We start from the raw sequence: 16,492 nt of genomic DNA on the forward strand, positions 1-16,492 counted from the left end.
GGATGATCACTGAACTCAGAAAAGGCACTGGAAGCCCTGGAGTCAGAAAAACAAAAACAAAAACAAACTTCTGTTCTCTCCAAGCTGCACTCATTAAGAGAGAAATGAGGATTCATATTGCAGAAAGTTTTCTAACAAGGTTAAGCCTTGATTAACTGGAGAACTCCATGAGTCAGAACAAACTTGTTGGGACCTAGCGTGAGCTTTACCTGTAGTTGGAGCTCAGTGAATTCCCCTAAGATTATGGTTGAAATTGCACCACAGAAAGATCTCAGCCACTCACAGGTGCTTGTCGTCCCAGGGTCCTGTCTGCCCCAGCATTTCCTTTCTGCTTTTCTTCCCCTTTCTTGCATGAAGAGACATCTAGGCTGATAGGAAATGTGATGACTCATCTGACATCAGATCGAATCCTTTTTATTCGCCCTTCATGTCTGCCTCAGTCTCTGATCCTGGGAATAACCATGTGAAGTCCTGGGGATGTTTTGATTTCTCAGAAGACAGACACAGATTGCAGTGGGCTTCTGATGATGTCAAGGTTGGATGCATGTGGCTGACTGATAGTTCTTTGTTTTCCACAATCCTTTGCCTAGAAAAAAGGAATCCAAGTGTGTTTTGACCATGCCGACCAGCAAGGGGCAGGGATTCTTTCACAGGGGCTTGTATCTCTGGCTGTGTGTGTTCACACCTTTCTTTAAAGGTAGGTTTCATTTCTGCTTTATCTTCTATTTCCTTTTTAGCTACATGTATTTACTCTCTTTTCTAGTTGTGCTTGAGAAGATACATTAATAAAAGATTCTGTGGTCTGCATAGGAACCACCACTGTTACAACTGCTAATTAATCTATTTGGTTTTTATGCGTTAGGTGTAACAAAAGATGAAATCTGAGGGGTACGGTGGGGAGGAGAGGACCATGAAACATAGTGCAAACCATATTTTATTTTATTTTTCCCAATGAAAATATAAGAAAAATGATACAGTTTTCTATTGATCTCTGCTGTGACTGTATTGAACTTATTTATTGGCAGTTATGTTTAATGTTTTTTCAAAGTGGTAATATATTTGTTAGCTGATATTATTACTCAGTCAATGAACTCTTCCATTTTGTAGGTAATTGTGTTCATTTGGGGAAACACATCACATGATTATGCTGAAACGCATCCCATGAGTAAGATCATTCATTTTAAAAGTTACAACTTAGAAATGAACCACTGCTGTTGTGCTGAATAAAATCACATTTTTATGCTGTTAGATTTGCAGGGGACTTGCTTTTCAAGGCTGATGGAGGGTTTATCTGCTATAAAAAGTCTTCAAGAGGAAGAAAATGGGTAATAAGGATTATTTGTTGTCTGCCATGGAGAAATATGTTTATCATGATTAATTACGATGTCAAGAATGATGTTTTACCTTAAATTTGTCCTTCCTGCTAAAACCCTAGCATTTCAGTGTTTCCAAAGGCATTCGTCAGGCAACTCTTTCCATTTAGTAATTTAACAGAGATCTTTCCATTCGTGTTGCCTGATGAACTTTTCAATCCCTTTCCATTTTTTTTCCTTCAATGTATAAATCCCTTTGGGAAATTTGTGGCGTCCTACGTTAGGTATCAAATTTAAATTCTGTGAGGGAAAATGTAGAGGAGGTAGTAATGAAATCAATTATGTCAAATGAGGACAAGTAACCCCACTTTTAAGGTTTTCTTGGAAAAATACAAAGAGATATGCATAAAGTTATTGTCTAAAATTTAGTGAATGAAAGTGCTATTATTTAAAAACCAATTTCAACTTTTAAAAACGTTTCAAGTGGCCAGGCGCAGTGGCTCACGCCTGTAATCCCAGCACTTTGGGAGGCCGAGGCAGGCGGATCACGAGGTCAGGAGATTGAGACCATCCTGGCTAACACGGTGAAACCTCGTCTCTACTAAAAATATAAAAAATTAGCTGGGCTTGGTGGTGGGCGCCTGTAGTCCCAGCTACTTGGGAGGCTGAGACAGGAGAGTGGCGTGAACCTGGGAGGTGGAGCTTGCAGTGAGCCGAGATTGTGCCACTGCACTCCAGCCTGGGCAACAGAGTGAGACTCCATCTCAAAAAAAAAAAAAAAAAAAAAAGTTTCAGGTAAATTTGCCTTAAAAGCCTTGCATTCTCAGAAATCTCCACAATAACTGAATTTCAAAGTTGATTTTTGTTTTATTTTAAGTTCTGTGGTATATGGGCAGGATGTGCAGGTTTGTTACACAGGTAAACGTGTGCCATGGTGGTTTGCTGCACAGATCAACCCATCACCTAGGTATTAAGCCCAGCATGCATTAGGTATTTTTCCTAATGCTCTTCCTCCCTGGACCCCCTCAAGAGGCTCTAGTGTGTGGTGTTCCCCTCCCTGTGTCCATGTGTTCTCATTGTTCAGCTCCCCCTTTAAGTGAGAACATGCAGTGCTTGGTTTTTCATTCCTGTGTTAGTTTGCTGAGGATAATGGCTTCAAGTTCCATCCATGTCCCTGCAAAGGACATGATCTTGTTCATTTTTATGGTTGCATAGTATTCCATGGTGCATATATACCACATTTTCTTTCGGTTTTTTTTTTGAGACAGAGTATCGCTCTGTCGCCCAGGCTAGAGTGTAGTGGCGTGGTCTTGTCTCATTTCAAGCTCACTTCAAGCCTCCCGGGTTCACACCATTCTCCTGCTTCAACCTCCCAAGTAGCTGGGCCTACAGGCACCCACCACCACACCCGGCTAAGTTTTTGTGTTTTTAGTAGACACGGGGTTTCACCATGTTAGCCAGGATGGTCTTGATCTCCTGACCTCGTGATCTGCCTGCTTCGGCCTCCCAAAGTGCTGTGATTACAAGCGTGAGCCACTGCGCCCAGCCTATACCACATTTTCTTTATCCAGTCTATCATTGATGGGCATTTGGGTTGATTCCATGTCTTTGCTATTGTGAATAGTGCTGCAGTGAACATACACATGCATGTATGTTTATAATAGAATGATTTATATTCCTTTGGTATATACCCAGTAATGGGATTGCTGGGTCAAATGGTATTTCAGGTTCTAGGTCTTTGAGGAATCACCACATCATCTCCCACAATGGTTGAACTAATTTGCACTCTCACCAACAGCGTAAAAGCGTTCCTATTTCTCCATAGTCTCTCCAGCATCAACAGATTTCTTGACTTTTTAATTATTGCCATTCTGACTGGCGTGAGATGTTATTCATTGTGGTTTTGATTTGTGTTTCTCTAATGATTGGTGTTGAGCTTTTTTTCATGTTTCTTGGCCACATAAATGTCTTCTTTTGAGAAGTGTCTGTTCATGTCTTCAAAGTTGATTTTTTAAAAGAACATGACTTGCAAAGACCATCATGAAATTACTAGTTATTTCAGTTTCCTTGGTGAAGATTCCCCAGCTAAGCGCCTTGCTGGTGTAGATACAGATGTTAGTTGATTCAGTATTTTAGACAAGAAAGGACAGGATTTTCCTGAATTACTGGAAAGGGTCTAGTGCCATCAGTAAGACGGCGAGTTACTTCAGTGGCATAAGCGAAGATTCCAAGCCTTGTGTCTACTCCTTTATATCTGCAGTGCCTTAGACTTTAAGAAATGCTCTGACCAACATAATTTTCTTTGATATTGCTCTAGTCCTGAAATTCAGGCATTACTCTTTTTATCTCCACTGTAAAGGTGAACAGCTGAGGCATAGAGGGTGGGGTGAGATGGGCACTGGTGGAGCATGCACAGGTGGGGACACCACCAGGATGCAGTCATGGGCTGGGACATCCACTCCCCACAGGGCCCGGGAAGAATTGCCTAGAATCTCTGCAGCGGCCAGTGGCCTGGCTGGCTTTAACTCTCCCCTCTGTTTGGCCTCACAGGCGGTGCGGGCTGTGCAACTGAGGAGAGGCTTTTCCACAAACTGTTTTCTCATTACAACCAGTTCATCAGGCCCGTGGAAAACGTTTCTGACCCCGTCACGGTGCACTTTGAAGTGGCCATCACCCAGCTGGCCAACGTGGTGAGTGCCATCTGATCAGAGCTTTCCCCAGCATTGTTACGCTTTTGCAGGCGGTAAATGAAGGAATTTTAGAAACACAGATAAATGCAGATCTACAGAGATCTGGCCCTTCAAAGCCATCCATTTGGGAGGCAGGCACTTTTCCCACCAATGCTGTACCTGTCTGTGTGAGGCAGTGTTTTTCCTTGAAGTGCTTTCAGAACCAGTTTATGAATCAAAAAGTTGCAGGGGGAGTGAAAGGCAGCTAACTTCATGGGGCACCCATTGTGCACCAGACGCCTGTTAACACTGCGTGGCCAACATCTTCATCTCACTGCTGAGGAAATGGAAGTTCAGTTAAGTGACTTTCCCAGGGTCACTTAACTATAACTATAAAATGGCAAAATTGAGATTTAAATCCAAAGCTCGTGCCCTTTTCACTCCACAGTTAAAAAATTGCTTTAAGGCTGGGCGTGGTGGCTCACCCCTGTAATCCCAGCACTTTGGGAGGCTGAAGCAGGCGTATCCCTTGAACTGAAGAGTTCGAGACCAGCCTGAGCAACATAGCAAGCTCCTGTCTCTACAAAAATGCAAAAATTAGCCAGGTGTGGTGGCACATGCCTATAGTCCCTGCTACTAGGAAGGCTGAGGTGGGAGGATTGCTTGAGCCCAGGAGGTCAAGGCTGCAGTGAGCCAAGATTGCACCACTGCACTCCAGCCTGGGCAACAGAGCAGGAGAAAAAAAAATTGCTTTAAGTCTTCTATGTTATGAGAACGAAAAAAATGCAATTTTCATTTAGCCTTGGGGAAAAAAAAAAGGATGGGAATTTGAGGATCTTAATTTAATTCCTTGCTACCGTGTTCAAGGGCAAGTAGGACTGGAGCTCGCTCTTTTGGATCATCTTTGCTCCCCCATTGCAGGGAGAGGGAGTGGCGAGGCCCGTACTCTTGAGTCAGCAAGGTCTGGGCTCCAGGGCTCAGACCAAATTCCAGGAAGATGCAGGCTTAAGAAGCAAGGGAGGTCTGAAGTGTCTCCAGAGAGGGGCTCTGGAGCGTTCTTGAGACTACAGCACGCGGAGGGGAGCTCTGCCCATCAAGTCAGCCCCAGCCATGGATAGTGAAGGGGCCTCCTTCCTCCCAGACTTTGCTCTATGGGTGAGATGGCAGTGACTCTTCTGGGTACACCTGGGGAAAGACCCTAATGACAGGCATGAGTCAGACCCCACCACATTCTCCAGTCCATACTTCCCAGTGGATGAAACCAACCCTGGCCCAGTCCTCTATCTGTGACCTAGGCTGGAAGTGTGCATGCACTGGCTGAAAAAAATAAAGCCAGATGTTTCCCCTTACCTGGATGCGCCCTCCCATCCTTTAGTGAGTATTTATTTGGTGCCTGTTCTAATCCCTTTCCCAACTCCAGTAGCTTTGTCCTGGTTCCTGGTCTCCTGCTGGGCTGGAAGCAGTTCTTGCTGTGTACTAGGTTGTTGTGAACTGAGAGCTGAACTCAGTTTCCTCTGAAGTCTGTGAGGGCCACCTCACTGCATGGCATCACTCCATAACCCTGCTGGACACGCCCTTGCAGGAGGTTATTCTGAAGATGGGGGTGAAATGGCTGGTAAATGCAGATTTTGGCATTTACATTTGGTTGCAAGTATCAGATATTAAAAGAAAACCCACAGCCTTTACAAAACAAAAAGTTTATTCCTTTCTTATGCAACAGAAATCTAAAGATTAACAGTCCAGGAGATTAATATCAGTCAGTTTCACGGTGTTAGTGGTTGCACATATATGTTCAGTTGTCCAGGTTATGCACCGCACAGCTCCAAGGAATGTCATTCCAACAGACCGTGATTCTAAACGTATAAACCAGATGAGGCAGCAGTGACCAAGGTTCCTTCCTTCTTTCTATTTCACTACCCTTTGTGCGTTCCTTCTTCCCTCAGTGTTGCTTCATGGTTCAAGATAACTGATGTATTCCCATCCTCACATTCACATTCTTTGCAAGAAACAGAAGGAAGAGAGGAAAAGGGCAAAGTGTACATCCTAGACTTCTGTGACTTCCGTAAGAGTTGTTGCTTTCCATCTCATTGACTACCTCCAGCTGCAAAGCAGACTTGGAACTGCAGGTTTTTAAAATTGAATTTTTATTTCTTGAGATCATTATAGATTGACATGCAGTTGTAAGAAATAACAAAGGATCCCTTGTAGACTCTGCCCGTTTCCCCCACTAATCTGCCCTCCATTCTGAAATCTTCTCCTTTCAACAATGTCATACGTAACTGGAATCATAGAGTAGGTAAACTTGTGGGACTGGGTTTTTCCCTCAGCATCATCTTTAGAGATTCCTCTGAGTCGCTGAGTATATCAGTAGTTCATTCCTTCTTGTTGCTGAGTAGTACTCCAGGTTGCTTTTTTTGTTTGCTTGTTTTGTTTGTTTTTGAGACAGTCTCACTCTCACCCAGGCTGGAATGCAGTGGCGTGATCTCGGCTCACTGCAACCTACGCCTCCTGGACTCAAGTGATTCTCCTGCCTCAGACTCCCAAGTAGCTGGGATTGCAGGCATGCACCACTACGCCCGTCTAATTTTTGTGTATTTAGTAGAGATGGGGTTTCACCATGTTGGCCAGGCTGGTCTCGAACTCCTGACCTCAAGTGATCTGCCCACCATGGCCTCCCAAAGTGGGGATTACAGGTGTGAGCCACCACACTTGGACTACGATGTTTTATTTAACCATTAACTTGTTAAAGGACATTTGAGCTGATTCCAGTTTTTGGTCTATTGCAAATAAAGCTACTGTGAACATTTGTGTACAGGTTTTGGTGTAAATATAAACCTCCATGTCTCTGGGATAAATGCCCAGGAGTGCAATAGCTGTGTGTTGTCAGGTGAACTTGGGGTGGCGGAGAGAAGTGGCACAGCCAGGAAACTTTGTTGCCCCTCCCTTCTGGAGGGCCTCGGGGCCCTCTGTCTGATCCCCAGCTTGGCTCTGGAGCACCAGGGCTCTACCTGGAAGTGTGTTTGTGTCATGCAAAATGACCTTGGCCAGAAAGTTTTCTGGTTTCTTTCAGTGCAGGAGCAAGACCAAGTGCCCCTCGGAGGGATCCAGTGTTTGTGCTGGCCTGGTATATCTGAAATGACAAAGATAAAGCTTTGGTGTAATGCAGCCCACTTGGCCTTTCTGATCCGAGTCTCCGAGTCTGCTGCTGCTCCAGAAATGAGTCCATTTGAAATCATAACTCAAAGCCTTTGATGCAGCTGCCATGTCAATGAATTGATTTTTCCAAGAAGGAGGTACAGGTTGATGGTGCCAGGAATGGAGTTGATGCTGTGGGTCTTTGGATTCCTCCAGCAGGGACGTGTGATAGCAGTACCATGCCCATTGGTGGGATCTGGAATTGGATGGAGAGAGTATGACTTGCCAGACAGGTCCTGCTCCATAGGGTCAGATAACATCTCGCAAGGTGTCCACACCCCCATGGGCCATGTCCATAACACTTGGAGCTTCTCTGAGCCTGTGGAAGTGAGGCTGTGGAGTTGGCTATTGCCAAATGATCTCAGCTTTCTGAACACAGTGTGCTCATTCAGAGACAAAGCAGGCTTTGGAGGGCAGTTAGGACTTATACCCTCACCCCCGAGGCCTTCCTGGAACCGAGACTGCAGAGCTAGTCCATTCCTGACCAGCAGTGAGTGGATTTATGGACACAGCCCCTGCTGGACTCTGCAGATTGCAAGGGGACGCTCATCACCAGAAGGCACTGACCGCAGGCTTGTGTAATTGTAAAGCCATGAATTGGTTGACCAATAGATAAGTACAGATAATTTCTTTGCTTCCTGGAACTCACAGGAACCCATGACTGCAACTCCTTTGCTGATCTTTCAAACCCCGGGGCTTACCCTGTCTTGTCACAGGCCCATTTGAAAGAGGAAGCCTGGCAGGGTTTCTGTTTAGAGTTTTCCAGGAGGGGCAGCAGTGGGGATGGAGTAGGGGAGAAGAGAACTGCAGGGCAGCCACTGGCCCAGGGCAAGCTGGTGTCTGAGCCTGACCACGGCTCCCTCGGCCACCACCACTGAGCTCATTTACTGTGGAGGGTGCCTGGGTGTCTTGGGAAGCAAGGCTGACTGAGGAAGACTTGTGAATCTACTGCTGGCCACTGGGGACATACCACAGCCACCAGGCTGCTGGGCCGTAAGGCTGCTCAAGGTGCCAGATGTGTCTTTGGTAGTTCTCCCACTGAGAGGTGGTAGCTTAGGAACTCATTACATTTGGAATGCCACCTGGAATGCTCTTCCTCCACACAGCCCTGTCTGTCTTCTGGTCATTTAAGTATCTGCTTAAACATTACCTCCTCAAAGAAGCCGCCTTTGCCCATCCCATCTAAAATAGATATGTGTGTTTGAGATTATGTGCACGTGTGTGCATGAGCGTGTGTGTGCATGAGTGTGTGTGCATGTACACCAGCGTGTGAGAGCATGTGTATGAGTGTGACTGTGCCTGAGTGTATGAGTGTGTCCATGTGCATGAGTGTGTGTGTGCATGAGTGTGCACCAGTGTATGAGTGTGAGTGTGCATGTATGAGTGTGTAAGTGTGTATGAGAATATATGTGTGAGAGTACGAATGTGTATGAGAATTCATGAGTGGGTATGTGAAAGTGTGCATGAGTGCGTGTGTTCATGAGTGTATGTGAGAGTGTGTGCATGAGTGTGTGTGTGCATGAGTGTGTATGAGAGTACCATGAGTGTGTGTGCACATGTGAATATGTGTGCATGAGTGTGAGTGTGCATGAGTATGTGCGTGTATGAGTGTGCATGAGTGTGTGTGCATATGTGTGTGTTTTTGTCCACACATGGACCATTCCCTCCTCCTTTATCCTCATAGGACTTACCACTCTCTTATGTTATAGTATAGATCTATTAGTAATTTTATGTCTCCCCATCTAACAGCTAAGACACATGAAGGCAGGACATTTTCCCATCCTCTTACTGCTGTATTCCCAATATTTATAGAGCACGTAGTGGTTACTCAATAAATATTTGTGTAGTGAATGATCGAAGTGGTGGCTTGGCTGGGGATGAGTAGCAGCTGCCAGCTGGAAATTCCATGGTGGCAGAGGCTTTTTTTTTTTTTTTTGAGATGGAGTCTCGCTCGGTTGCATGGGCTGGAGTGCAACGGCGTGATCTTGGCTCACTGCAACCTCCATCTCCAGGGTTCAAGCACTTCTCCTGCCTCAGCCTCCCAAGTAGCTGGGATTACAGGCACCTGCCACCACACTCGGCTAATTTTTTGTATTTTTTAGTAAAGACGGGGTTTCACCATGTTGGCCAGGGTGGTCTCGAACTCCTGACCTCAGGTGATGCACCCGCCTCGGCCTCCCAGAATGCTGGGATTGCAGGTGTGAGCCACTGTGCCCGGCCGACTGAGGCTGACATTTTAAGGTAGAATCCCAGGGCAGGGGTCTCAGGACTCAGAGCCTGGAGAGCCCTGAGGCACAGTCGGGGATGGGAGGTGTTTAGGGAACAGGCAAAAACACTGCAGGATTGGAATCCCCACCACTATCTGCATCTCCCTCCCTCCTTCCTGCTGTCGCTCTTCTTTTCTTTCCTTTCCTTCCTTTCATGGAACTAGAAAACTCGATGGGCTGCAGAGATCAGAAGCACTTCACAGAAGAGGTGAGACTTAAATCAGCTATGAAAGAGTTTAAAGCCACATTTCCTCTCAAAATCCACAGGGCTGGAGCCAGATGTGAAAATGCTGCATTTCTGCTTGCATGCTGAATGCTTTCACACGTTGCCTTTAAGTCTTCTTTCACTGGCATGACTATGTCAGATTTGGTTCTTTTTAGTTGTAATTTTTGCTCTAAGACTCACCTCTATGGCAAGCACATTTGAGGCTAAAAATATTATTTCTTCTTCCCAGGATGAAGTAAACCAGATCATGGAAACCAATTTGTGGCTGCGTCACGTATGTGCCTATATCATCTGTTGGCTTAATGATGTCAAATGGATAAAACCCACAAGCACTACCTTGTTCCATCTCCAACTGGTTTTAGAATATAAAATATTATTCTCTAGGTCATCTCCAAAGCCTAAAGTGCAGCTCTGGTAATAGCTGACTTGATGCACGCTTCACAGGTGCAGACACCTAGTGACAGAGGTCCTTCTGACATAGAGATTTCCGTCCTTCCTGGTTGCTGCTCTCAGATCTTCCACTTTTCTGTAACTTGAGCTCCCGGGTCTGATGCTTGCCTGCTCTTTGATCCCTGCTTGACCAGGCTTGGAGAAGTCAGTAGCTGAGCTTGGGAGCATGTACATGAGATTCCCAGCAGCTGGTTTTATCAGTCGTACCCCTTCTTCCTTAGGAAAGTCTTGGAGGGGTGCAGTGGCTCACACCTGTAATCCTAGCACCGTGAGAGCCTGAGGCAGGAGGATCACCTGAGGTCAGGAGTTCGAGACCAGCCTGGCCAACATGGTGAACCCTTGTCTCTAATAAAAATACAAAATTAGCCTGGCGTGGTGGTGGGCGCCCCAAACCCAGCTACTCGGGAGGCTGAAGCAGGAGAATTGCTTGAACCAAGAGGTGGAAGTTGCAGTGAGCTAAGATTGCGCCACTACGTTACCAGCATGGGCAACAGAGCAAGACTGTGTCTTGAAAAAAAAACAGAAAACAGAAAGGAAGTCTTAATCATTTATACAGATTTTGTTAAAAAAAAATCCAAAACTTATCATCGTGCCCTTGAACTTTTTGATATTAGAAATGGGTTGCCACTCCAGTGTGAGTGTTGTACCTCATGGAATATGGAAGTTAAGCCTAAAACTTTGACCAGCTAACTAATAGTCAATACATAATTATCTAATGAAATATTTGCCTGAATCAGCTTAGCTATTTAGCTCCCTGTTCCCCATGGATAAAATTGTCCGGATTTTGATAGAAACCAATGCATTCTTCAAATAAGAATGTATTCTTTTTACTTTTTTTTTTTTTTTTTGAGACGGAGTCTTGTTCTGTCGCCCAGGCTGGAGTGCAGTGGTGCGATCTTGGCTCACTGCAAGCTCCGACTCCCAGGTTCACACCATTCCCCTGCCTCAGCCTCCCGAGTAGCTAGGACTACAGGCGACTGCCACCATGCTCGGCTGCTTTTTTTTTTTTTTTTGTATTTTTAGTAAAGATGGGGTTTCACCGTGTTAGCCAGGATGGTCTCGATCTCCTGACCTCATGATCTGCCCACCTCAGCCTCCCAAAGTGCTGGGATTACAGGTGTGAGCCACCGTGCCCAGCCGAATGTATTCTTTTTTGAAAAACAACTGTTGAACCATCATAAAGTTAACATTGGAAGAAAAATATTAAGAAACGATTTTTTTTTTCCAGATAGTCTCACTCTGTCACCCAGGCTGTAGTATGGTGACATGATCTCAGCTCACTGCAAACTCTGCCTCCCAGGTTTAAGTGATTCGCCTGCCTCAGCCTCCTGACTAGTTGGGACTACAGGCGCGTGCCACCACACCCAGCTAATTTTTGTATTTTTAGTAGAGACGGGGTTTCACTATGTTGGCCAGGTCTTGAACTCCTGACCTCAAGTGATCTGCCCGCCTTGGCCTCCCAAAGTGCTGGGATTACAGGCATGAGCCACCATGCCTGGCCAGAAAGTTATTAAGAAATTTTAAAAGCCGATTTCTATTTATTTTAGATCTGGAATGATTATAAATTGCGCTGGGATCCAATGGAATATGATGGCATTGAGACTCTTCGAGTTCCCGCGGATAAGATTTGGAAGCCCGACATTGTTCTCTATAACAAGTATGGGTCTCTGACCACTGTAGCCTCTTTCCAAAGCTGCTGTTGGTGTATTCTGGCCTATAGCAAAGGGAGTGTTACTAATGGTGTCTGACTTGCTTTGCAGTGCTGTTGGTGACTTCCAAGTCGAAGGCAAGACAAAAGCTCTTCTTAAATACAATGGCATGATAACCTGGACTCCACCAGCTATTTTTAAGAGTTCCTGCCCTATGGATATCACCTTTTTCCCTTTTGATCATCAAAACTGTTCCCTAAAATTTGGTTCCTGGACGTATGACAAAGCTGAAATTGATCTTCTAATTATTGGATCAAAAGTGGATATGAATGATTTTTGGGAAAACAGTGAATGGGAAATTATTGATGCCTCTGGCTACAAACATGATATCAAATACAACTGTTGTGAAGAGATATACACAGATATAACCTATTCTTTCTACATTAGAAGATTGCCGATGTTTTACACAATTAATCTGATCATCCCCTGTCTCTTTATTTCATTTCTAACCGTGTTGGTCTTTTACCTTCCTTCAGACTGTGGTGAAAAAGTGACGCTTTGTATTTCAGTCCTGCTTTCTCTGACTGTGTTTTTGCTGGTCATCACAGAGACCATCCCGTCCACATCTCTGGTGGTCCCACTGGTGGGTGAGTACCTGCTGTTTACCATGATCTTTGTCACACTGTCCATCGTGGTGACTGTGTTTGTGTTGAACATACACTACCGCACCCCAGCCACACACACCATGCCCAGGTGGGTGAAGACAGTTTTCCTGAAGCTGCTGCCCCAAGTCCTGCTGATGAGGGACAAGACAGGGGGCACAGGCTCTGATACAGTGCCCAGAGGCCTTGCCAGGAGGCCTGCCAAAGGCAAGTTTGCAAGCCTTGGGGAACCCAGACATCTTAAAGAATGCTTCCACTATCACAAATCAAATGAACTTGCCACCAGCAAGAGAAGATTGAATCATCAGCCGTTACAGTGGATGGTAGAAAATTGGGAGCACTCGCCTGAAGTTGAAGATGTGATTAACAGTGTTCAATTCATAGCGGAAAACATGAAGAGCCACAATGAAACCAAGGAGGTAAATGTGTGTTCCCTCCACCCAGCCAGCTTGCACCCTTCGCAGCCTATGGGCACTCTGGAGGCACAGTCAGACCTTCAGTGTGAGTGTTGTTCCTGAGACGGTCCTGCAGCCTTGCTCTGAGACCTGGCTTTGTTATTGTGTGGTTATGGGTGGACTGACAGGGTCACACCTGCCAGTGGAGTGGGGTCAGGTGCAACAGCCCTAGAGCAAATCTCCACCTCCAGAAATGTGAACTCAAGTAAAATTTGCTTAAAATAAACATTCAGGGCTGGGCACGTGGCTCACCCCTGTAATCCTAGAACTTTGGGAGGCCAAGGTGGGCAGATCATCTGAGGTCAGGAGTTTGAGACCAGCATGACCAACATGGGGAAACCCCGTCTCTGCTAAAAATATAAAAATTAACCAGGCATGGTGGCACAGGCCTGTAATCCCAGCTACTTGGGAGGTTGAGGCAGGAGAATCTCTTGAACCCAGGAGGTGGAGGTTACAGTGAGCTGAGATCACACCCCTGCACTCCAGCCTGGATGACAGAGCGAGACTCCATCTCAAAAATAAAAATAAACAAACAAACTCAGGGCAACCTCAGTTAATGAAACCAAGAACCTCAGCCTCAGCAACATAGCGAGACTCTGAACTACCAAAAAAAAAAAAAAAAAAATTAGCAGGCGTGTTGGTGCATACCTGTAGTCCCAGCCACTCAAGAGGCTGAGGTGGGAGGATTGCTTGAGCCCAGGAGTTTGAGGCTGCAGCCTGGGAGATAGACGACAGATCAGGGTCCTGTCTCAGAAAAAAAAAAAAAAAAAAAAAAGCCCCTGAACAAGAAACAGCGGCGAATAAAAAGGTAGAAAGAGAAAAGCTGCCCCAGAGGGAAGGAGAAATGAGTTCAGAGTAGCGTGCAGCCTGGGGGTGCTGGGAGATGTGGGAGAAGGCAGGAGTGCTTTCGCTCCGGCAGCTCTGGCTCCACTTGTCCTACTTGAGAGGGATTTAGGTGCTGGTGAAATGAGCCCCAGGGATATTTTTAGCATTCACGTACTCTGCTCCTGCTGCCCAGAGTCTAACTATAGCAGCATGTGCCTCCCTCAGCCTCCAAAGACAGAGCTCAAGAGAATCATGCCAATTTCCCACAGCATGTGGGTGACTAGCGGAGGGCATCTGAAACTTGGGCCAGGTGTCTGGGTTTGACTTCAGACTGCAGCTGCTGGCAGCCATCACTCCTAGTGAAAGGATACTGTGAGACCGAAAGTCCACCCTGTTGGTGTAGGAGGAGGATGCTGTGAATGGCTGTCATGCGGACGTGTCACGGGACAAGAGAGCCCAGAAAAATTCACCTTCATACAATTTAAAAGAAGACCCTCTCTCTACAAAAAATACAAAAATTAGCAGGGCATGGTGGCGCATGGCTGTAATTGCAGCACTTTTGGAGGCCAAGGCTGGGGAATTGTTTAAGTAAGGCCAGGAGGAGTTTGAGACCAGCCTTGGCAACATATTGAGACCCCGTTTCTAAAAAACAAATTTTAAAAAATTTGCCAAGTCTGTTGTCCCAGCTACTTGTGAGGCTAAGGCTGGAGGATTGCTTGAGCCCAGGAGTTCCAGGTTTCAGTGAGCCGCAATCACACCACTGCACTTCAGCCTGGGCAACACAGCAAAATCCTGTCCCTAACATTTTTTTTTTTTTTTTTAAATTTAAGAAACAGCTGCTGTTGACTTAATCACTACCAGTTAGGGCTCTCAAGACACAAGTACAGAGACAGTGGCAGAAGGCTGGAGGGTCAGGAACTGGGAGAAATACAACCAGCTCTCCATGGCCAGCATCCCTTTGAGGGCTGGAGGGCTGCCTATTCCTGATAAAGTGGTTCTCAATCATACCCCATGTCCTGCACCCCCAGCAGTACCTGCTGCCTCAAACTCATTCCCCAGATTTGCCATGGAGCCAGACTACCGAGCGTTGCAAAGCATGAGTCTAGCTCTCTGAGCAGCTGCTTCTCAGTAGTGTCTCTTGCAGTTGGGAAAGTCCCTGGGGACCCACGGAGTCAGGGCTTTGCCGCAGACTCTGCTGTCTGAGGCTCTCACGGAGGCTGTGCATTCGCCCTCTGCGGACGAAACAAAATGTCTTATGTGTCCTATACAGGAAACATGGATTCACCAAATACCAATATTTGCTTTATTTTTATTTTTATTTATTTTTCGAAATGGAGTCTTACTCTGTCACCCATGCTGGAGTGCAATGGTGTGATCTTGGTTCGCTGCAACCTCCACCTCCTGGGTTCAAGCGATTCTCTTGCCTCAGACTCCCGAGTAGCTAGGACTACAGGCACATGCCACCACGCCTGGCTAATTTTTGTATTTTTAGTAGAGATGGGGTTTCACCATGTTGGCCAGGCTGGTGTCGAACTCCTGACCTCAGGTGATCTGCCTGCCTGGCTAATATTTGCTTTAAAATGTGCCAGAGAAACCTTCTTTGAAAAAGAAGCAGCTTATTGATGAAACAACGCATGTTTCTTATGATTTTGGTTTTTTAAAACAGCTCTTAATTTTTGTTTGCATTTCAGGTAGAAGATGACTGGAAATACGTGGCCATGGTGGTGGACAGAGTATTTCTTTGGGTATTTATAATTGTCTGTGTGTTTGGAACTGCAGGGCTATTTCTACAGCCACTACTTGGGAGCACAGGAAAATCTTAAAATGTATTTTCCTTTATGTTCAGAAATTTACAGACACCATATTTGTTCTGCATTCCCTGCCACAAGGAAAGGAACGCAAAGGCTTCCCACGCAAGTCCCCCATCTGCTAAAGCTGATGATGGCTAGATGGAAAAAGAGGACTTTCTTGCACCTCAGGAGGCGGAATATCCTCCAGTGTAGCACAGGGGGAGAAGTGAGAAGTGTTATGACATTAGTGCCCAGATTGGGCAGCACCCACGGCTACAGTATCAGGTCAGTTTTCTCATGTCTGTGTGTTTGGCTTCCCAGGACACAGATGACTTACAATACAGCCTAACTATGTAATTGACATCAAGCCACACTAAGAAGTTCTGCTTTACCTCCAGCGGTTGCTGTTTCTCAGTATTATGACATGTGACAGGTGAACTCCGGGAATTGGACCTTGCAACATTTGTGAACTGTTTACAATACTTGTGAACTATTGCATCCTTGATTTCTTGTGCATGTCTCTGTGATGTAGCTCACCCCCCTCAGCATTATTTGATATAGATTGTTTGTTTTTTTTTTTTAAAAAAAACAGTTTGGCCAGGTGTGGTGGCTCACGCCTGTAATCCCAGCACTTTGGAGGCTGAGGAAGGAGGATTGCTTGAGCCCAGGAATTCGAGACCAGCCTGGGCAACATAGGGAGACCCTGTGTCACAAAATTAAAAACATTAGCCACTGTGGTGTTTTGCACCTGTGGTCCTAGCTACTTGGGAGGCTGATGTGGGGAGGATTGCTTGAGCTTGGGAGGTTGAGGCTACAGTGAGCCATGATCACACCACTGCACTCCAGCCTGGGTGACAGAGTGAGACTCTGTCTCAAAAATAAATCAATAAATAAAAACTACCAGATAGTCAGAGTCTTTCTCAACAGGCTGTATTTGCTTAGCATTCATCTGGCAAGAAGCTTGAGGGGAAACCCAGCGCTGTGCTAGGCA

The 16,492-nt window shown here is 45.8% G+C and overlaps 1 protein-coding gene across 3 annotated transcripts; it reads left to right on the forward strand.

Moving 5' to 3' along the window:
- The first annotated feature begins 269 nt into the window (after positions 1–269).
- LOC105476516 (cholinergic receptor nicotinic alpha 6 subunit) lies at positions 270–16,074 on the forward strand. 3 transcript variants are annotated; one of them, XM_024791175.2, is made up of 7 exons: positions 270–697; positions 3,864–4,003; positions 9,900–9,944; positions 11,668–11,777; positions 11,881–12,850; positions 15,403–15,456; positions 15,823–16,074. In XM_024791175.2, the coding sequence occupies exons 1-7, from the start codon at positions 619–621 to the stop codon at positions 15,856–15,858; spliced, it is 1,434 nt and encodes a 477-aa protein (XP_024646943.1). In that variant the 5' UTR covers positions 270–618; the 3' UTR covers positions 15,859–16,074. The 3 variants fall into 3 exon arrangements, with proteins under 3 accessions (XP_024646943.1, XP_011730798.1, XP_011730799.1); XM_011732496.2 differs by having other exon boundaries at positions 15,403–16,074; XM_011732497.2 differs by lacking the exon at positions 15,823–16,074 and having other exon boundaries at positions 11,881–12,932; positions 15,403–15,491.
- Positions 16,075–16,492: the final 418 nt, after the last annotated feature.

Source organism: Macaca nemestrina, chromosome 8 (assembly GCF_043159975.1).
Source record: "Macaca nemestrina isolate mMacNem1 chromosome 8, mMacNem.hap1, whole genome shotgun sequence".
Lineage (NCBI taxonomy): Eukaryota > Metazoa > Chordata > Mammalia > Primates > Cercopithecidae > Macaca > Macaca nemestrina.

What these genes read in the sequence shown, in the direction of transcription:
- LOC105476516 (XM_011732496.2), top strand. Translation starts at nt 619, where the DNA reads ATGCCGACCAGCAAGGGGCAGGGATTCTTTCACAGGGGCTTGTATCTC. An exon ending in GTTCACACCTTTCTTTAAAG is followed by an intron (nt 698 to 3,863) that starts GTAGGTTTCATT and finishes TTGGCCTCACAG; the next exon opens with GCGGTGCGGGCTGTGCAACT. An exon ending in GACATTGTTCTCTATAACAA is followed by an intron (nt 11,778 to 11,880) that starts GTATGGGTCTCT and finishes CTTGCTTTGCAG; the next exon opens with TGCTGTTGGTGACTTCCAAG.